General features: G+C 51.2%; 4 protein-coding genes across 4 annotated transcripts; 2 read left to right on the forward strand and 2 right to left on the reverse strand.

Annotated features, from left to right (window-relative positions):
* Window positions 1-381: 381 nt before the first annotated feature.
* PC9H_010334 (uncharacterized protein) lies at window positions 382-1,989 on the reverse strand (the record flags this gene model as incomplete). Its single annotated transcript, XM_036779828.1, has 6 exons — window positions 382-750; window positions 831-1,043; window positions 1,450-1,509; window positions 1,561-1,609; window positions 1,658-1,881; window positions 1,933-1,989. The coding sequence occupies 6 exons, from the start codon at window positions 1,987-1,989 to the stop codon at window positions 382-384; spliced, it is 972 nt and encodes a 323-aa protein (XP_036627211.1).
* Window positions 1,990-7,794: 5,805 nt separating this feature from the next.
* PRE7 (Proteasome subunit beta type-6) lies at window positions 7,795-9,620 on the forward strand (the record flags this gene model as incomplete). Its single annotated transcript, XM_036779829.1, has 6 exons — window positions 7,795-8,009; window positions 8,068-8,149; window positions 8,203-8,332; window positions 8,400-8,506; window positions 9,106-9,225; window positions 9,474-9,620. The coding sequence occupies 6 exons, from the start codon at window positions 7,795-7,797 to the stop codon at window positions 9,618-9,620; spliced, it is 801 nt and encodes a 266-aa protein (XP_036627212.1).
* A 2,572-nt stretch (window positions 9,621-12,192) lies between these two features.
* ROT1 (Reversal of tor2 lethality) lies at window positions 12,193-13,025 on the reverse strand (the record flags this gene model as incomplete). The annotated part of the gene is made up of 4 exons (XM_036779830.1): window positions 12,193-12,632; window positions 12,682-12,731; window positions 12,783-12,847; window positions 12,906-13,025. The coding sequence occupies 4 exons, from the start codon at window positions 13,023-13,025 to the stop codon at window positions 12,193-12,195; spliced, it is 675 nt and encodes a 224-aa protein (XP_036627213.1).
* A 2,841-nt stretch (window positions 13,026-15,866) lies between these two features.
* Window positions 15,867-16,434, forward strand: PC9H_010337 (uncharacterized protein; the record flags this gene model as incomplete). Its single annotated transcript, XM_036779831.1, has 4 exons — window positions 15,867-15,977; window positions 16,041-16,121; window positions 16,176-16,331; window positions 16,387-16,434. The coding sequence occupies 4 exons, from the start codon at window positions 15,867-15,869 to the stop codon at window positions 16,432-16,434; spliced, it is 396 nt and encodes a 131-aa protein (XP_036627214.1).
* Between the last annotated feature and the right edge of the window lie 1,880 nt (window positions 16,435-18,314).

Genomic DNA, 18,314 nt, shown 5'->3' on the forward strand with positions numbered 1-18,314 from the left:
ACCGCCTTCCTAACAGCTTGTTCAAGGGACTCTCGGGCCCCGGGGTCCAATTTCGCGGCAGCTTGCTTAAAAGCCATCGGAGATAATGCCGCAAAGCTCAATATTTGGGCGATGCTCGATGCGTGTATTGACAATGACGGTGATGCGGCGCTACCAGTGGTGTTAGTAGCTTCCTCGTCGTTCGACAGGGTAAGGAGTATTGGAAGAAAACGCCTAGAACACGGTCTCCTATTTGGAGTAAAACAAAGGGAGTTTAGCCTTATGCACACGCGATATACGATACGTTGACTTACGATGTTCCTCAGCTACACTTGCGTATATCCTCGCACACTTCACCAGCTCCTACAACATGCGTATCCGAAACGCCACCGCTCTCCCTGATCAAGGATGAGTGAGGAGTGTCACCAGTGGCTCGGAAACAGCGTCTTGAACAGGCGGTGGGGCGTTCCCTAACTGCTGCAGCAACCCCGCTACCTCTCGCAGGGCAACAACGAGTATAGTCGACGACGGCGCGACTTGACCTGGCATCATTGCCGGCCAGCGCTTTAAATACGAGTTGGAGAGTTCTTGCATCGCTCCGATTTGACCTTGTTTGCTGAGCATCCGCACACCGATTACATCCCGAACCAAAATCCCAACCGCATTCCTAATCAACAAGGTCTCGTAACGCAGGGTACTGCCGCCGTTCAGGTTGTTGGCGTGAACGTTCTTGTGAAGCAGAGGGTTGGCCACGATGTCATTCATGAAATGCTGTACGACGAGGGCATAGTTGCTTTCGACGAATGATGCCCCCAGTTTCGTGATGAGAGCGAAATAGAAGTCGAAGATACCGACGCGTGTTTTGCGAGCGGCGGGGCCAGAAGATGATGTAAGGGTCTTGGTGAAATGCCCAGGTGGGCCAGCATCTCTGCCGGCGAGAACATCGGTTTCTTTATTTCCGTGCTCGTTCCGCCTGCAGGAGAGAGCGGATCATCGCCGAGAGCCTGTCCAGCTTTCTTAACGCCTTTTGCAGCAGGTTCTTGGATTACGACGGTACGCTCGATCTGCGTAGAAGCTAGAAGATGTCCCACTAGTTGGGCGAGGGTACATCGGGTAACCTGGTCTACGCTGTCCAAGTTCTTTACGCATAGCGTGATAATGGTATCGACGTCGCTTGAAGAGGGAAGACCGTCGGCTGAATACATAGCGATGAGGACCTACTTTCGTTCGGAGTCAAATAGCGAAGAGACCAGCACGATTGTACTTCGGCGGATGCTCGCTGCACAGGCATACACTTGTCCGTCAGTCCATTTCCCATTTGTTTGATGATGTCTTTGGCAGACGCATCTGTCACGGCGCGCTTCGCTGAGTTTAGCGATTTCCGGAGGGCGACCAGCGCGTGGTATCGAAGGAGAGGAGACTTTGGAATGAGTTTTGATTTCCTATCGAACGGGTTGTGGGAGAACTCACGTTTGAAGACTTCGCCATTCTCAGAGTTACCATTGATATCTCAGCCATGAAGAACATAACCTAAGCTCCCATGTAGACCGGAAGCGTGCCAAGAAGAGTTAGAGGGCGTACCTGGGTCCCGAACTCATACATTAAGTCGCCGATACACGAAAATGCAGCACTACACCAGTATCAATAAGTATTCGAGGGGATCGGAATAGGGACTCACACTTTGACAGTGTCCTTTTCTATCGCTTTGAAATCGCCAACTATCTTCATCAACGCCTGGAGCGTATCAAAGAGCGTCCGAGTCTCCCCTCGCCGATATACCTTAATTAGACATTGTGCGACCAACTGACGAACTGCGCGACCTGGCGGTGTGTAAGGTGCAGAAGCCGATATGATCTTGACGAAAATCTGTTCTAACGTATTCTGTGTGCCCTTCAGAGTATCCTTCGACCAAGGTAAGAAAGAGCAGGGTTCGGACTACGATTTGGTACTTACAGGGTTTGCATGCGTTAGCTTCTTTTCTGTAGAAGCTAGCCAAGAACGCAAATTCATGTCGCCGTTTTATCCAGATACACCAGCCTTAGAAACCGTAAGAATATGGCCAAGGCCTCGCGTTATACACTAACCTCGTCAATCATCGTGATCGTTGGCGTATTGGAGGCCGTAGTTGGCGTTGATTGAGTCTTACAATAAGCCAGTAGAATGGTAAAGCAAATCCAAGCCTCGTTTAGTGCGTCGTATTGTTACAAATGGTGGAGGAGACGGCGTGTATAATGATCAGACAGTGAAGTCGGTGACTTGAGCTGCGGGAATAATGGACTTCGCGTGCACGTGGGCTCCCTGTTCATCAACAGGAGAGAACAGGAGAGAACAGGAGGTAGCGAATTAATGGACATAACTTCTAGAGTAAACTAGTCAGATCAAAGTCTATAGCCTGTATATCAGGAATCATAGGGACATCTTAGGAACTCATTTACTCATTAATAGCCCATCAACGCCGTAAAATAGGTCGGGCTGGTTCAGGAGAGCAGATTAATGTAGACGATCCCTAAAGAGTGCTTCTGCACCGCCAGTTCAAGTCAAAGGGTGTCCGTTTTCATACAACATGGCGAGGACGACAGATACGGACAAACACAAAAATATCGTCTTGACTTACAAACCCCTGCGCCGCTGCCGGGCAACTTCTATGGGAACTTCTGGCTTCATATATCTGCGGAACGCGTGAATAGTTAGACGTGTAGAGCAATGATTTGGGGGGTACCCCCAGTATCTCATGCTTGCAGGAAGAACTCGGTGGGCGAGGAAGCACGAGCCGGAGAAACACACGGATTGACATAGAGATAACTCTGTCGCTGTCAAGATAACTCGCCGATGAGAGCGTTGGCGGTCTTCCACCCAGCGCGCTGATTTGACCAGCTCATAGCCAATATGAACGCAAGCCACCAGGCAGAAGAACTTACCCGTGGGCCCTGGGCGTGGGTAGACACAGCAAAGAGCTCTCTGAAGGTTTCGCGCGTCATCAACGGTTTGAGAAGGTCATTATGCCGAGTCTTCTATGGTACCTGGTCTTGATCGTGTCGAGATAGAGGAGGAGTGTGAACGAAAGAAGCGCATCCAGGGGCACACCGAGCGCATGGCGATAGTCTCATTTCAAAGCGGCAATCGAATACGCACGCAATTGAAAGAAAGCCCAGCCATGTGAGCAGCCACTCCCAGCGTGGTGGCGGTGTGAGTTTGGCACCCCAAATCAGATCAGCTGACGTTAGATATCGACAGAAAGCAAGGCGATAGTCCTCGCGATTATCTGTGGACGGTGAGCTGAACGAGCGGGAAGGGGTAGTCACGGGTACATGAGCCGACCGCGTTTCAACGACGTGAAAGCTACGAGTGAGGTTGTTGGCGTGTCGTGCGTGGATCCCGAAATGTCGTCCTCGCGCGTTGTGCCAATGAATATGAATGAATGGACTTGTCGGTTGTCCTGACCTTGTGACGCTATCCTCGGAGCTGCCGTGGGTTCGAGAGGGCGTTGTAGCAAGCCCTCTGTGAAGCCGTCCATGAAAGTCACGCTGAGCACGGCCGACCGGAACTACATTCAAGCAACGAATGCCGATCATCCTCCTGTTTTCAACTTTTTCGTGTAATCGTGTAAATCCGATTCACAAAATGCGGCAGAATACACCGAGTCTGGGGTGCACGAGGCTTCGACATAAAGTTATGCAACATACGGATGTCAGCGACCGGCTTGCGGGTATTGATAGGCAGCAATGTCTCTTCGCACGGCCAATTGAGTATCGGGGTTGGTTGCTAGAGTAGCCGTGAGATCCGTTCAATGGCAATTAATCCAGACACGCGAGGCTGCGAAACGACCAAAGTAACATATCAACAAACACTGGGAATTGGGAAGGCGAAGTAAGTCCTGGGACCATAGGTGAATACACCATTATTCTCACTGAAGCATGATGTCGGTGTGACGAGCCAGAGACGTGGATGTAGACATCCAGCGTCACCCCGCTATTGCATTGGAGTCGATTAGTCCGAATAATATCCAAAATGATGCTGCGGCGACCCACAGTGTTCGAAGAGCTTGCAGCGGCTATCTCGCCCAATGGAGCCGGACACTGAACAATGGATACCGAATATGAATGGTGGAGTGGCCACGGTTGCAGTATGGCTATTGCATTGCTTCCTGTCCACGAGTACGTATATCCCAAACGCCGTCTACGATAGCCTGATACTGACTGACCTGTGTAACCGAGGTGAGAGGCAATCCGTGACGAAGAGACACACAGCGCTCTTTGCCCGCGAAGGAAATCAGTAAGTCTTCCGTCCTTCAGCATAATTAAGGCAATTATCTTACCTTCTTCGGACGCGGTAGTAGGAGCGACACCTGACCACGATAGACCAGAACGTGGCGTTCCACGATGTCGCCATAACTGACGGCATCCGCACCTGAGGGTGCATCAGGGACGGTCCGTTGGCCTCCTCCTAACAAGGAACAACGCCTTGGATACTAGCAAGCAAGCAACAGTCAACATGGAGTAGAGCGTAAATAGCCTGCTGCGGTCTCGGAGTATACCTTGGGAAACACTATCACTTATCTATCGTGCACTTTGACGGACTAGTCGATAGTCAATGGCCCGTCCCGCAGATAGTCTTGCACGGCAACTCCCAGCGGCACTGGCACGCGGGATATTGCGCGATAGACGGTGCTTATTGCACGCCCAATAAGCCCAAGCCTAGATAACAAACGGCCAGACACCAAGAAAGGGCGGGATAGAATAGGATAGAATCTATAAGCGAACGCGGGGAAACAAGAAATTAGACGGCGATCTCCTGGGAAAACGGTATAAGCTGGTGTCGTTAGGAGGTTCAGTAAGGATCGCGGAGACGCACATAAAATAAAATGGAAGGTCAAAATTGAACAGGGCGCCGCCATAATGAAATTTAAGGGCGTCTTCTTTGCATAACGTCAACGACCTGCACCGTCGTCAACATCCTGGAGAGGGGTTCCCCCTCGGGCCCGATATCTGTGGTTTATATGCGAGGACAGGTGACCAGCTGGCCGTGGCTTGATCGCAGGCTGAGATTGCCTCCGAGATCTCTTCAATTGGTGCCTGCTAAGGGCTCTACGACTTGACGCTTCAATAAGCTTCGCCGTTGCCGTATACTGATATCGTAAAGCTAAGCAAGCGGCGAACACAGTCAGTACCCATGTATAGATACACCATGAGAAGAGAAGAGCACCTGCTCACCCCGTCAAGACGGTCGAAACGGACCCCGACCACTGCAGGGATGGCGAAATGACGAGAATTGGTGTTCGAGTCGCTGGGCAGATGATATGCGACGGCGAAACGTGCATAGATGGAGTCCGTCAGGGATTCAATGTGTGGTAACGTTACCAGTCGAGGCGCTCATTCTTGAAGATTCTGTCAAAAGCTTGTGTCGCGCACAACCGCAGTTCCCTGGTCCGCGCAACAAGGACCTCAGAGATCGACCCTGCCGAGTGTCCAGTGTCTAGATGGTGGTATCTCTCCCTCCCACCAGGCGTCGCCCCGATTGATTCTCCGATGATGAGCCAAATACCTCCATTATCGCGGGTCGCGCAAGGCGACGCCGTGGTGTAGTACAGAATCTGTGGCTCCTTTAGAGCTGTCCCGGCCTACGATAGGATAGGCTCTCGCCGAATCAGAATCAGAATTGGACCCGGTGGACCGGTGGGATTGATGGTGCTGTCTCTGGGCAGGTAATGTGATGCCCGACGTCAAAAGCATCAAGGCAAGCAGGATTCCCAAAGGGCTGTGGGACCTGTCTGCTTTTGATCTGCTTTGGGTATATTTCGTTCGTTTGCTAGTTCGAATCTTCGTGGAGGGCCGGCGGCGAATTGGTTGACAAAGAGGGCAGGGAAGATAGGGCGTTGTTGTGGTTGACTGAGCGATCAAGGCGATCTCGATGGAGATGCTGAGGCTGAATCAGTGAATCAGTGAATCAGTGAATGCGAGAGATAAGCCTCGCAGATAATTGGCTAAGGTGGTTGTTTCCATGTCGTTATTGCGTTATTGTACCTGGGAAGGGGTGTCAAATGATAATCAGTGGATGTGAAGCGATACGATATCGGCGATTTGTTAAAGATAGACTGAAAATAGTGCTGGAGGCAGTACTGCGCGTCGCTCCACTGTAGTAAGGATGAAGAGATTACACATGCAATGAACGAACAATGAGGCGAGTAAGGAAGGGTTCTGAACGTGCGTACGCACGTTGTCATCCAGAAATATCCGGCAAGCGATACAGACGTATATCTGATATTGAAGCGACTGAATAGTGAACAACCCTCCCTGCTGGCGACTGGATGCGAGGTCCTGTTTGGATGTCAGCAGCGCGCCGACAGTGCGGGCATGAAGAAGAGAGAAAATCATACGAGGAAGCCCTTCAAAGGAAGGAACAGCAGCGAATCGTGATGTGCCCACATCCCACCGTCGATCATCAACACATCTGGCGACACCAACATATCCGGCGGAAAACCATCATCAACCATCAACATGGATGGCAGAATTCGCAATTCACCTATTTGACGTGCGTGTGTGTGTCGGAGAAGGAAGGATATCCTGCGCTGGAAGGGCGTGTGTATGGACCGCGACTCGACTCAACTCTACTGCAGCTGGTGATGGGTGATCTCCCTGTCGGGAGTCGGGAGTCGGATGTGTAACGTGTAAGCTTTGAATACGACAACATGGAATATGAGAATATAGAAAGTGGTTTCGCCGTCGAACCTCGAACGTCTGGGTTCCCGGTTACAGAAAGAAGGGGTGCAGAAAGAAGAAGGGGACAAAGCAAACCTAACTTTGGAAGCGACATCGCGGATTTAGGGTGACAAGACGATCAGAGATTAATCGCGAAGAGAGGTGTGAAGACATTGACCAGGATGCGAGTCCTCGCCCACGCCACCACGGTGTGGGCTCTCTAGGAAACTGACTGGCGTTGCATGAGATGGATACACATGCACATGGGGCACCGTACGCAGGACCGGCCGTGGTGGTCTGATATGTGCGGCAGATCGGAATTCCGAGGGTCAATGGTCGACTTGAGTCCCCCTCTCCCCACCATCCGATTTGCGCAATCAATATTCAATCGACAAGGGGTAAAAGCGTCGGCACCACGGGCTTTAAATCTATCTTTGTCTATCTCGCGACCCAGTTCCCAGCTCAGGCAGCTCGCACCCTAGCTTTCCACGCCAGCTAAGTGCGTGAATGTGCGTATTGCGTACCTGAGGCGTCCAGGACAGGACAGTCGTTCTGGAACGGCGGCTTAAAATAGAGCTTGCAGATAGATAGAGCAAGAAGACCGCGCGGGAGTCCAGAGTATTCATTGAATGTTTCCTGTTGTGTACTGGACGTGTACCCATGGGTCTGCGTGGATTACAGCATGCAGCCAAAAGTGAGGCATCGGGCACCCACGCGGAACGCAGCGTCGGCGAGTCGTCGGTACATCTGCCATTGCTTGATAGAAGCATGGGTGTCTTTGTGCAGAGATACAAAAAGTCGCAGGCCGGCAGGGAGCCCAGCGACGTGGAGATGAAATACAGCGAACGCTTCTTTTCTCGTGTGGAAAAAGGGACCCGAATGCGCGACGGAGTGTTTTGGCGTCGCGAATGAAGTGACTCTCATCCAACTGAGAAAGCTCGGAGTAATAGGAAATGGCAGGTTGTTCCCACGGTCAGTAGGGTCCTGCGAGGCCGCGTAATCTCATCGACCCATCCAAAACTGTGAGTATATATCCCGTCGCTCTCTTTCTTCTGCCCCCGATCCTCCGTACCCCCTCCTCCGCCTTTTCTGACATTTCCACAGTCGAACTTGTCAAGGAATGCCTGCCATGCTCTCAACCCAACCCCACGGCCTGCCGCACCCCCACATGCAGACAGAGCAGGGCCCACAGCAACGCCAGTTCAACCCCTACACCGAGAACGGAGGAACAATCCTCGCCATCGCAGGCAAAGACTTTAGTGTGATAGCAGGCGACACGCGACAGAGCGAGGGGTACAGCATCCAGACGAGATACGCGCCAAAGGTTTTCAGATTGTACGTTCTCCTTCTCCTTTCACATCGGCGGCGCCATTCACGATGATGGGAATCGCAGAACCGATCGTGCTGTCCTCGCGGTAAATGGGTTCGCCGCAGACGGCAATATGTTCGTGAAGAAAGTCAGACAGCGTCTTGAGGTGAGATTCTCCGTTACTACAAGATCGTAGGTTATTCACCTTTGTCGATTAAGTGGTACCGCCATGCCCACGCAAAGGATATGCCTCTCCGTGCAATCGCGCGCTTGATCCAAACGATGTTATACGCGCGTCGATTCTTCCCGTACTATGTATACAACATCCTAGGCGGCATAGAAGAAGACGGTACGCATTCCCAGCATCATATCTGTTTGTAACCACCATGTCTAAGCGATCGACTATCGTTCTGCAGGCTCTGGCGCCGTCTATTCATTCGACCCGGTAGGCTCGTATGAGCGTGAGGCCTGCCGTGCGGCGGGCGCGGCCCAGTCCCTCGTACAACCCTTCCTAGACAATCAGGCGAGTCTCCCGTGTCCCCGGCAATGCCACATCTCTCTAACCATTTCCATCCCAAATCACGTTATTTCCTACCTCCATTGCACTCTCCCATACCCCGTGCTCTCATTCAATTGATTTGTGGTCCACTTATATACCCCAATCGTCGTGAATCGCGACATTAAACTGGGATCCCGACCCTTCCCCGACGATTATCCCGCGCCCCTCCGGTCCCCGGGGCTATTCGCTATTTCTGTTCTCTCTTTTCCTTTTTATGTCTACCATCATCTTTCCCTTTTTTGGACTCACGCCGATCTCCGATCCCGATTGTATTGTCATGGAATCCTACGCCTTCGCGCTGTTCTGCCTGCCCACTTTGTTCGGGGTTTCTCTTCTCGCTTTCTCTGGCGCGCGTCGTCGCCTCTCGGGTCTTCGCCTTCTTTCGCCATTTGGTATTTTTCGCTTGTCCTTGTCCTTTTCCTTTTCTACTACTTTATCTCTTCGTCACTCATCCGTGTCCGGGGTTTACTCGATATTTTATGTGGCATTTCTCTGTGTTGTCCCCCATCACGCGCTTGCTTGCCCACATTCCTCCGGCGTTACCTGGCATTCCAACGGTGCAGATCTACTTCAAGAACCAGACACCCGCACCGGGCACGTCACATCCCACGCACCTTCCCCTCCCTACCGTCCTCAAACTGGTCATCGACTCGTTTACGGGCGCCACGGAGCGACACATCGAGGTCAGTTGATCCCTCTACCCTTTATCTGCGTTATCCTTTGATTGTTCCATCCCATTTTCTCCGTTATCCGTGTTATCCGTTATGGGCGTTCCCTTGGCCTCGCCAACCTGTTCCATCGCTTTTTTCTATTTTCACCAGCGGCCCATACCCGTATATCTTCATTCTCTACCCCTCTTCACCTCATTTCGCCGATATGGCCGTTGCGAGTATCTGTGTACACGTGGACTCACCCTCTTACTCTACGACAGGTCGGCGACGGCCTCGAGATCTACGTTGTCCTCGCGAAGGGCGCGTCGACACAGGCCCTCGAGGGCATCCGCGGCATACAAGAAACCACCGTCACGAACGACGGCGAGCGCGTATTCATCATCCAGCGGGAGCTGAAGAAAGACTGATCTGATCGTCAAAATTTCTCCCTCTCCCTCTTCCTTACCTGTACTTATCGCTTACCCTTACCCCGTATCTCCTTACTCCGCACGTCCGTACCTCCGTACCGTATCCTGCCGACGTCTCTCAGCTTCTTTCAGCTGCTCTCGCATCCGTATAACGCCCATGCATCACATCATGTAGCACTCTACACATCCTCTCCCTCTCCCCCCGCCTCTCCCAATCGCCATCCATCTCCGATCGCGCCTTTTTGTTCATCGTGTTCATCGTGTCATGCGGACTTGTGTGCAATAGGTCTCAGTACTCAATATATTCTTGCTCCCCTCTTCCCCCTAGCTCCCGTTCGCTCCCGTTCGCTACCACCTGCATGCATACATCGTACATTTCGCATTTTTGCCATAGGTAGTAGGTAGCGCCTGCATAGATGTCAATGTTTCGTTTCTCAGACCATGCTTTGCGCACACGCTTGCGATAAATCAATCGCAGTCAGATGAGGTGGCTGCTGTCCCGCACTCCACCATGCTCATGATGCATGTATACGCCTTGGTCTCTGGGTAGAGCAGTGAAGCCTTGCGCGCGACGGCCAGCAGGCGCTCGGTCACAATAGAGCGAACCTAGTCACGGCTCCATCCAAGATCGAAAGCCTCCGAGAATCGAAAGCGCTGACGATCTCGCGCCACTGCCCGTGCCATGATGCCATCTGCACCCTCCCGGCGTGCGCTGCTCACCTGACTTGACCTGAGAGACGGAACGTGCAGTCGGGGACCACACGACACGCGACGGACACGCGACCCCCGACATGCCCAGCGCGCACATCCGAGTCGTGGTCCGTAACTAGCACGCACTAAGCAACCCGTAACGTCAGTACCGACGTCAAACGCAAGTCAAACGAGCTGTAAAATGCACCGAAGGGTATGGATCTCAAGTTGGACGGTCTTGCCGGCGCCACACGGTGAAGCAGGATGCGGCGTGGTCCGACCGGGGGCGGCCTACAGGCCAGTACTTGCGAGGCTAGCCGCGACCGAAGCTGGACCAAGGACACGAGCAACACGCACGATGCAGGCCAGCCATGTCAATGACCAATCGTCTGGTTATACTTATCCGAATCACAGAATGCGAAGACTTTCGACGGCAACATTCGAACCACCCCTCACTTAATTGACTCGGACATCAGTGTCGACATCAAAAGCAAGCTGAAATGCGAGACTCTCGATCGATCTCAAAGTGAATGGGGATGGATTTCGAGTCCCCGATGTCAGACGCGCCTCGTCTGACGGAGTAGAGTCTGCCTACTTGGGTGCGTTCTCATAAGCTACTGTCTATGCTATGGTGTTCTTTCTCAGCAACGTTGCTTAATGATTAAAGAGTGCTTATCGCGGCCTCGCTTACAATGCGCAAGATAACTAGAAGATAACAAAGCATATCGCCGACAAAACGGCTAATCGTGATAGAATTCCATCGAACACTATTGCCCGGTGCGAGTAATCTCAGCTCTCGAGGCTTGAACATCTGGATCTACGGACTACGAGGTACAATGCCATTTGGCAGCATCTGAGGGGCTCCTAGTCTCCCAAAATGCTGGGCAACCTAGTTCGGCCAAGGCTCGGGAGCACTGCCAATGTGTCGGCCAACATACCCAATGGAAATCCTACACAAGGCTTGGTCAACGCCTCGTACCAGCATAGAGGAATCTCCGGGCAGCGGCCCTCGCCTTGTGATGGTTGCCTACCTTCCTTGGAGCCGGCGTTAAGGCGAACGAAATTCGCACCCGTAGTATTCACGATGCTGATCCAGACTCCCAAATGGCTGCCAGAGCGCCACGATCTCGGATTAAACGGCCTTTACGACGACGCATTCTACTTGCATCTATACTCAGGCTCCTGGTTACTGTCACTGATGTGTCTCGCGGCTTCGTTACGGAGCGTTACAGTCGTCGTAGTATCGACGTCAGTGCGAGCCAGTTTCCATAATGTGTGACCGTTGACATTCGTCGGGTACATGTATGCGATACCACCCAGTGCAACTCGGGGGTCATGATCTTTCAAGCAGAGGCGCCGCCGGATTCCATCCCATCAACGGCATATCGATCGGCGAACACATTAGCGCATGAACGTATCATGATAACAGTGGTCATGTCATTTCATCCATCTGATCTACTGAAACTGATAGCGACAAGAAATCTAAACGAGAGAAAGGAGAGGAACTAGCGCATAAAGTGCAGAAAGCCCCCCGGCCAGTAAAGTCCTAAGACGGGGAAACATGAAGAAAATTAACTAAAAGGTGGCTAAAGAGCGCCGTATTTCATATCACTGCAGTCCGAAGGGTATCATGATAATGATGGGAACAGTACACGGGTGGAGTGATACGAGAAGGGCGCGCAATAAAGTTATATGGAGCGGTCCACGGTCCAAGAAATGTCAAGAAAAAGGTAGGCCAGCCTTTGCACATATAAGCTACCCACATGCATTGTCTGGATTGACTATTGAAGAACTAAGATGGTATGCACGATTAAAGTGACGACTACAGAATCGCGATCAACGACGGACGAAAGGCATGGCCTGTGGAATGCACGCACGCCCTTTACAGGAACAAGGAGGCAACCGTGCTTAGAGCAGCGGCCCCAACAACACCTCCGATCGTACGGATGTCCGACCCAGCGCCCTGCAGAGCACCGTTTGACCGTCTCTCTATCACGGGACTTCCTGTAGTGACGTTCCGCAGTAGGCGGGTAGGAAGCATCGTTGGGGTCTGCGAAAGAAGGAACAACGGAGCCACAGGTGTGCCGTCGAACTCGAACAGGTGCAGTTTCAGGCCTTGCGTAGCGTCTTGGAATTGTCGATATTGGCTGTAGATCTCGGTGAAGTTGTAGATTTCGATGAAGTTCGATTGCGCTGCGCATGGGTCCTGGATTTGTTGGTAACCGTCCCCGAAAGGCGTCATGACAATTGAACCATTCGCCGGCAGCTCGTACGTGCCATGCACCCATTGCATGATCCCAGTGATGCAATTGGGTTCCGAGCCTACGGGAACGGTCAGTGACAGGTAGAAAAGTACGACCAGTAGGCCTACCGTTTGATTTGAATCTATATCGTGCAATTTCGTAGTGGTTGTCGTCAGAGCTGAAACAGACATGTCAGCGCAAATGCGGAAACTTGTCCAGCGGAACGTACAAGGAGAACGAGACACCAGTGTTCTTTGGGTATTCAAAAGTCATATTGGCGGGATTCGCGAAGCCCTGTAAAGGAATATGAGAACTCGCCACTTCTAATCTGAACCCTAAGCAAACGACGCACAGGGCCGGTGGACACCGCTCTGCTTTGCGAAGTCCATGTTCCAACGAGATTCGGTGTCGCCACTTGGGCTTGCGCGGCCAAAGCGGGAATCAGGAGAGTGTAAACGAGTGTACTGAACATTGTTGTTGTAGGGTTGGCGTTGCGGATGGGAGGGGGTCTTCGGGCCTGATATGATGTAGCGTCGATTTCAACCTGACGCTCGAGCAATTCCTTCTAAGAGTGCCCCTTGCGAGTACGGTGGGTGAATTAGAGGTGAGTACGACGAGGAGAAGAGGGTCGATGAAGGGTGAAAGCGGCGAACGTCGTCGAGGTGGCTGGCGGTGTGAAAACGAGTGGAGTTTGTTGACGCTTGTTTGCTTCTGCATGGCCAAGGCTTCTTCTCCCCGGGCGCTTGGACGACAGCGCTTATTATTTTCCAATTCACGGTCTTTACCACCTACCACCGTGTCCGTCGTTGACCATGAAGATCCTGATGACCCAGGCGGTGTCGAGAAGGTAAGCAACGTCTCCAGATAAATTCTTGATGAAACCATTGCGGATGTAAATGTCGAAAGACTGTCATTCCGAGAGCGCAAAACCATGTGGATTTTTCCGTTGCCTTCCTTCTGACTTTTTTTGGTCGAATCACTCCTTGGAACTTCGTACGCTGACTAGGATCGCAACTAGATTGACTTGAGAATGCTTGGTTGTTGAGCGTTACGTTCATTTCTGACAACGAAGGCAAAGTCGGTAAGCATCTTCTCTTGTTCGAAAGTTTTTTATACATGTACCAGATGAAAATATCACGGATGTAATTGGGTCCCAGAGACTCACGTATCCGAGAGCGCAAAAATAAGTGGATATTGCCGTTGCCTTCCTTCTGAATTGCTCAAGCTTCTTTGTCTTCGATTTGTTTTCATCGATCTAACTGCTCGATACTCTTAGATGGAGATGGAAGCTGTTGATTAGTTACTGCGACATATCTTCGCTATAGTCTGCATTGAATAACGTTCCCACATCTTGTACGGCAAAGGCGGGCGCCATCGGTGCGAAGCTATCGTGATCGAAGTATGTCCGATTTCCGCTTCTCTCAAACATCAATCCAGTCTAATAAGGAGGCGAAAATTCCAGTGTCAACCACAGTTGATTCAGTGCATCTTGACCGGCGCAAGCCACCATCATTGGCATCGATCTCGAGCTTGACTTGCGCCGCTGTCCGTTTTCTATCTCCCACTCAGCCCGAACCCTCTCGGAGGCGACTAGGCGCCGTTTGCACGGTGATTATTGCGGGTGGACTGAGCCAATCCAATGAGCCGCTACATTGTTACTGTGGGGTTGTAGTCTCGCCGATTTGGCGGCTCGCTCCCCACCCCCCGCGTCAACCTCCTCCAATTGTAGCTTGGCGCGCTTCGCGTTCCACCCCCTTCTCTGCATTACAGCGTCTTACGGTCCACATCTTCGAGATCTAGAGCCCGAACACCTCGATTAATTACACAGTGAGTTCTTTGCTTCGTCTGCCCCTCAATATATCAAAGTCCACGCCGTAATTGAGGCAGTTATCTCTCCACTCCTGACACGCGCGCAGATTCGTTACGTTTGCCACGCATCTTGCTGCATCTCTTTGTATATGGCCTGTGGAAACTATTCTGACCATCTCATTGGTTGCGCAGCTGTGACGGGTCAACTATATTTAGTCCATGTTGCGCCACATGATGACCGCTTGTCCGACTAAAAGCAAAAGTCTGGCGCCCCCATATTGTACGTGCGTCTTTATTGGCTGCCTCGGCCTCTCCTGATCATCTCTCTTCCTCTAGACTCCAAGCCTCAAGTTCAGGCTTCACTACACGCGCGCATGACGCGTGAGTCTTGCCTCTGAACCCCTTCTCGCTGATAGACCTTCCCTTCCCGATGGTGGGCTCTTCGTTCTCTGTTGTAATAGGGCAATCAGGAATGATCGGTGAATAAAGATACCATGATTGTATACTCCCCGGCTCCACATGTGAACAAATTAATCGTTACGGCAATAAAAAAGTTGTGAATGGAACGAGTGCTATGCCATCCCTGTGGTCATAATTGCACAGCTGTTGAAGCGCGGCTTCGCCGTGTGCTTCAACCGATGCTTGCGGAATTCTGCGCGGTAGATGTTGTCGTGTTCTCCTTGTCTCTTCCTCGAAGGATTTGCTCACGGAGTGCTGAATTTTGAACTTAGGCATCATTACACCCGTGTCTACGACGGACGAAAGCTTCGTAGTGCCCAGAGAGATCCATAAGCCCACGGCCCAGAATTGCAAGGAAGCCATGGGAGGCATCACCTTCGCTTTCTGATACGCGTGTCGGCGCCCCGCAACATGAATCTCGGCTTCGGGAAACACAACAGCATGCGCTACTTCTAAAGTTGCTTTTCAACTTATTTGGCGATTAGACCACGATCTGATCCCTCTCGACAGCTGCCTATCAATACTTGGAAGCGGAGATCATATGCGGACATAACGTTATGTTTTTGGTTCATCGGAGCCTTGCAATTCGCAGAGTGCCCAGGTCCCAGCTTCAGGTGCCACCCTCCTACAGTCCTTTAGGATGGCGTTCACCGTCGCTGCTGTGGCGCACGCGACGATACCGATATTCAACACCCAGAGTACCTCGCTTTTGAGGCGCCGTCGTTCAATGAACCTCTTTTTTTTACCGCTCGGCGGGCATCATACGTTTATGACGATTTTCATGTCAGCCGTCCAATAGAATCCAGCCGTCATCCTCTCCCTCACGACTCCACTTGTTTGAATGGGGGATCTAAATTAGGTGACAGCTATTTCGTACTCTGTTATTCAACACTACTTTGCGAACAAGGATGGAACTCATGATACTGCTTGCCTTTTCTGGCGAGCTCTTCAAACGTATAAATACCTCCCGTTCGTACCAAGTTTCCTCAGTTAAGCTTCTACAAGTCTAACTACCACTGCAACAACCAAGCAATCGTCCAGTATAATGTTCTCCCGCACCTCTTCGTTGTTCATCGCAATGGTGGCGTTCACCACACTTACCGCTGCCATTCCCAGTGTGGAACGCCGCACCAATCCCACCACGACGGTGACCGTGGTCAGTTCCAGCCCAACAACGTTTCCTAGAGCATCTATTGATTATTGCCCTCCTTGTTCATAGACTACAAAGCCATCGTCGACGCCCATTTCCCCGAACCAGTGCAACACTAACAACATCCAATGCTGCAATTCTGTCCAGAGGGTACATTGCGCTGCCTTCTGTCGTTACCACTACTCACATCGTGGATAAATACAGAGTGATGCACCCGTCTTCACGGGCCTGTTTGGATTGCTCGGCATAGTTCTCCAAGGTGTCGTCCCTATTGGCCTCGCTTGCAGCCCTATCTCCGTCATTGGCATCGGTGGTATCTCCTGCGACGCGCAGACCGTCTGCTGTGAGAACAATAACTTCGTAGGCATAACTTTTCTCTCCGAGGGAATCGGTTCTGAATATTTGTTTTGTTTAGAACGGATTGATTGCAATCGGCTGCACCCCCATTAACATCGGCCTCTAGAAGGGTACCATGCTTCCAACCCCAGCGACGGTTCGTAGTCGCCACGGGCCCCAAACATCGTTATCTCTACGAATATTGAGACTTTGTTAGCTTTTGTGTTCGAATGTTTAGTTGTTTCGAAATCTGGTTTGTGCCAAAATATACGTGTTTCCCTTACTATAGTCTCCATTGCTAAGTGATCGTACAGCTGAAGGGCACAGTGTCCCCACCGCCAACACTGGATTGCTTTTGCCGCAGTCAATTTTCATCCTTTAGCCCCTGTGCACCAAAATTAATTTACAGCCTCGTTCATTGTTCAATAAGCGCTCGGTCTGCAGATCTCCCTTTCCGGAAGGTTGGTTGAAGACTTAGTACTTAAACGCCAAGCACCACGCAGTCCAAACGCAGTCCGACCTCCCACCCCCGAAAGAGACACCGTCAATCGATTCTGGGGACAAGACTCGACGAGCGCCAGGGTCTGTGGCTTCGATTTGACCTCCGATTGTATACCTTGCCGTTTCGCGTCGCCTCCCATTCTAATGTGAATCGAAAAGACACAGGGAAGAGGGAGATCATCTGCGGTCATAACGTTATGTTGTTGTTCATCGGAGCGATGGGATTCCCAGCCTCCGTATTGTAGTATCAACCGCTCCCGACCAGCAGGCCCAATGTTCTCTCGGTGGGCGTTCCCCATAATTCCAACACGCCACCACCTCCTCATCCTGCTTCTGTCATTATCATGATCCCTCCGTTCGATCCCCCTCTTACTTATTCACGATTCCACGTGTTGGGACAGCGACCATTCCGCTTTCTGTTGTTCAATGCATTAAGGCATTAATGCCGTTCTTCAAGTCACAAGAGTATAAATACCTCGCGATTAGGATCAAGGTTCCTCAGTTGACCTATAAGTCTGACTAACATGATGCTCTTTTGCCTCTCTTCTTCCTTCATCGCACTCGTCGCATTCGCTCCTTTCGCCGCCCCCCAGGTCAGTCATGATCGGTAACGTTTCTCACAGCAAGGGCTGATTTCTCTCTTTTGTAGGGTTCGGGACTCACCCTATCCAATGCTGCTTGTCTACGATAGAGGTACTTAGTCCTTTTACTTGATATTATCTTCTCCTCATGTCACGGCTGGTGACAGGCCAATTCCACAGCCGCAACCATTCTCCTTGGTCTACTGGGCATTAATCTCGAACCTATCAAAGGACGTAGTGGCATTGGTTGCTCCCCTATTTCTGTCATCGACACCGGCATTGGCGCTTGCAGTGGCACAGTCGTCTGCTGCGAAAATAACATGGTAAGCTATGGCTTTGCGGCTGGCTACATAGATTGCATTCCGACATTTGATTACGTCTACAGCGGGACGATTTCGATCGGTTGTGTTCCCGTTGTCCTCTAAATTCCGGTGCGCCACCGCCATTGTGACCATCTAAGATTCTGTTGTACTGCGGGTTTTCATAGGCTTTCGTAGCTGCTAATATAAACGTTTACTTCGATTCAAGATATGTATTCTATCTGAATGATACTTGACGCGAGCATAAATTACCTATCTTCTCAGAGTGTGGAATGGTCTTCGAATGGTATGATAGTAGGTACAGTCAACGGTCGCTAGAAAATTACAACTCCCAGGCCATCTAGTCGTCCTCCGAGCTCATGAAACACGTCAAGTGTCTCTGCATCAAAATGGTAAAGTCTCGGGTATAGTTCATTACCTCAATATGTTGCTTCACTTACTTCTCAGTGCGGCTGCACGGCTTCTCGCAAGTTTCATTTGATGATGTTTGTTGATTATTTATGATTTAAGCTATGATTAGCGTTACAGAGAGTTTGTCTAGTACATAGAGCTACGCATAAGTGCTGTATAGCCGTCTTCCTTCTACCTGCAGAGTAGGTAGCGCA

This window comes from Pleurotus ostreatus, assembly GCF_014466165.1.
Source record: "Pleurotus ostreatus strain PC9 chromosome Unknown scaffold_8, whole genome shotgun sequence".
NCBI classification, from domain to species: Eukaryota; Fungi; Basidiomycota; class Agaricomycetes; order Agaricales; family Pleurotaceae; genus Pleurotus; species Pleurotus ostreatus.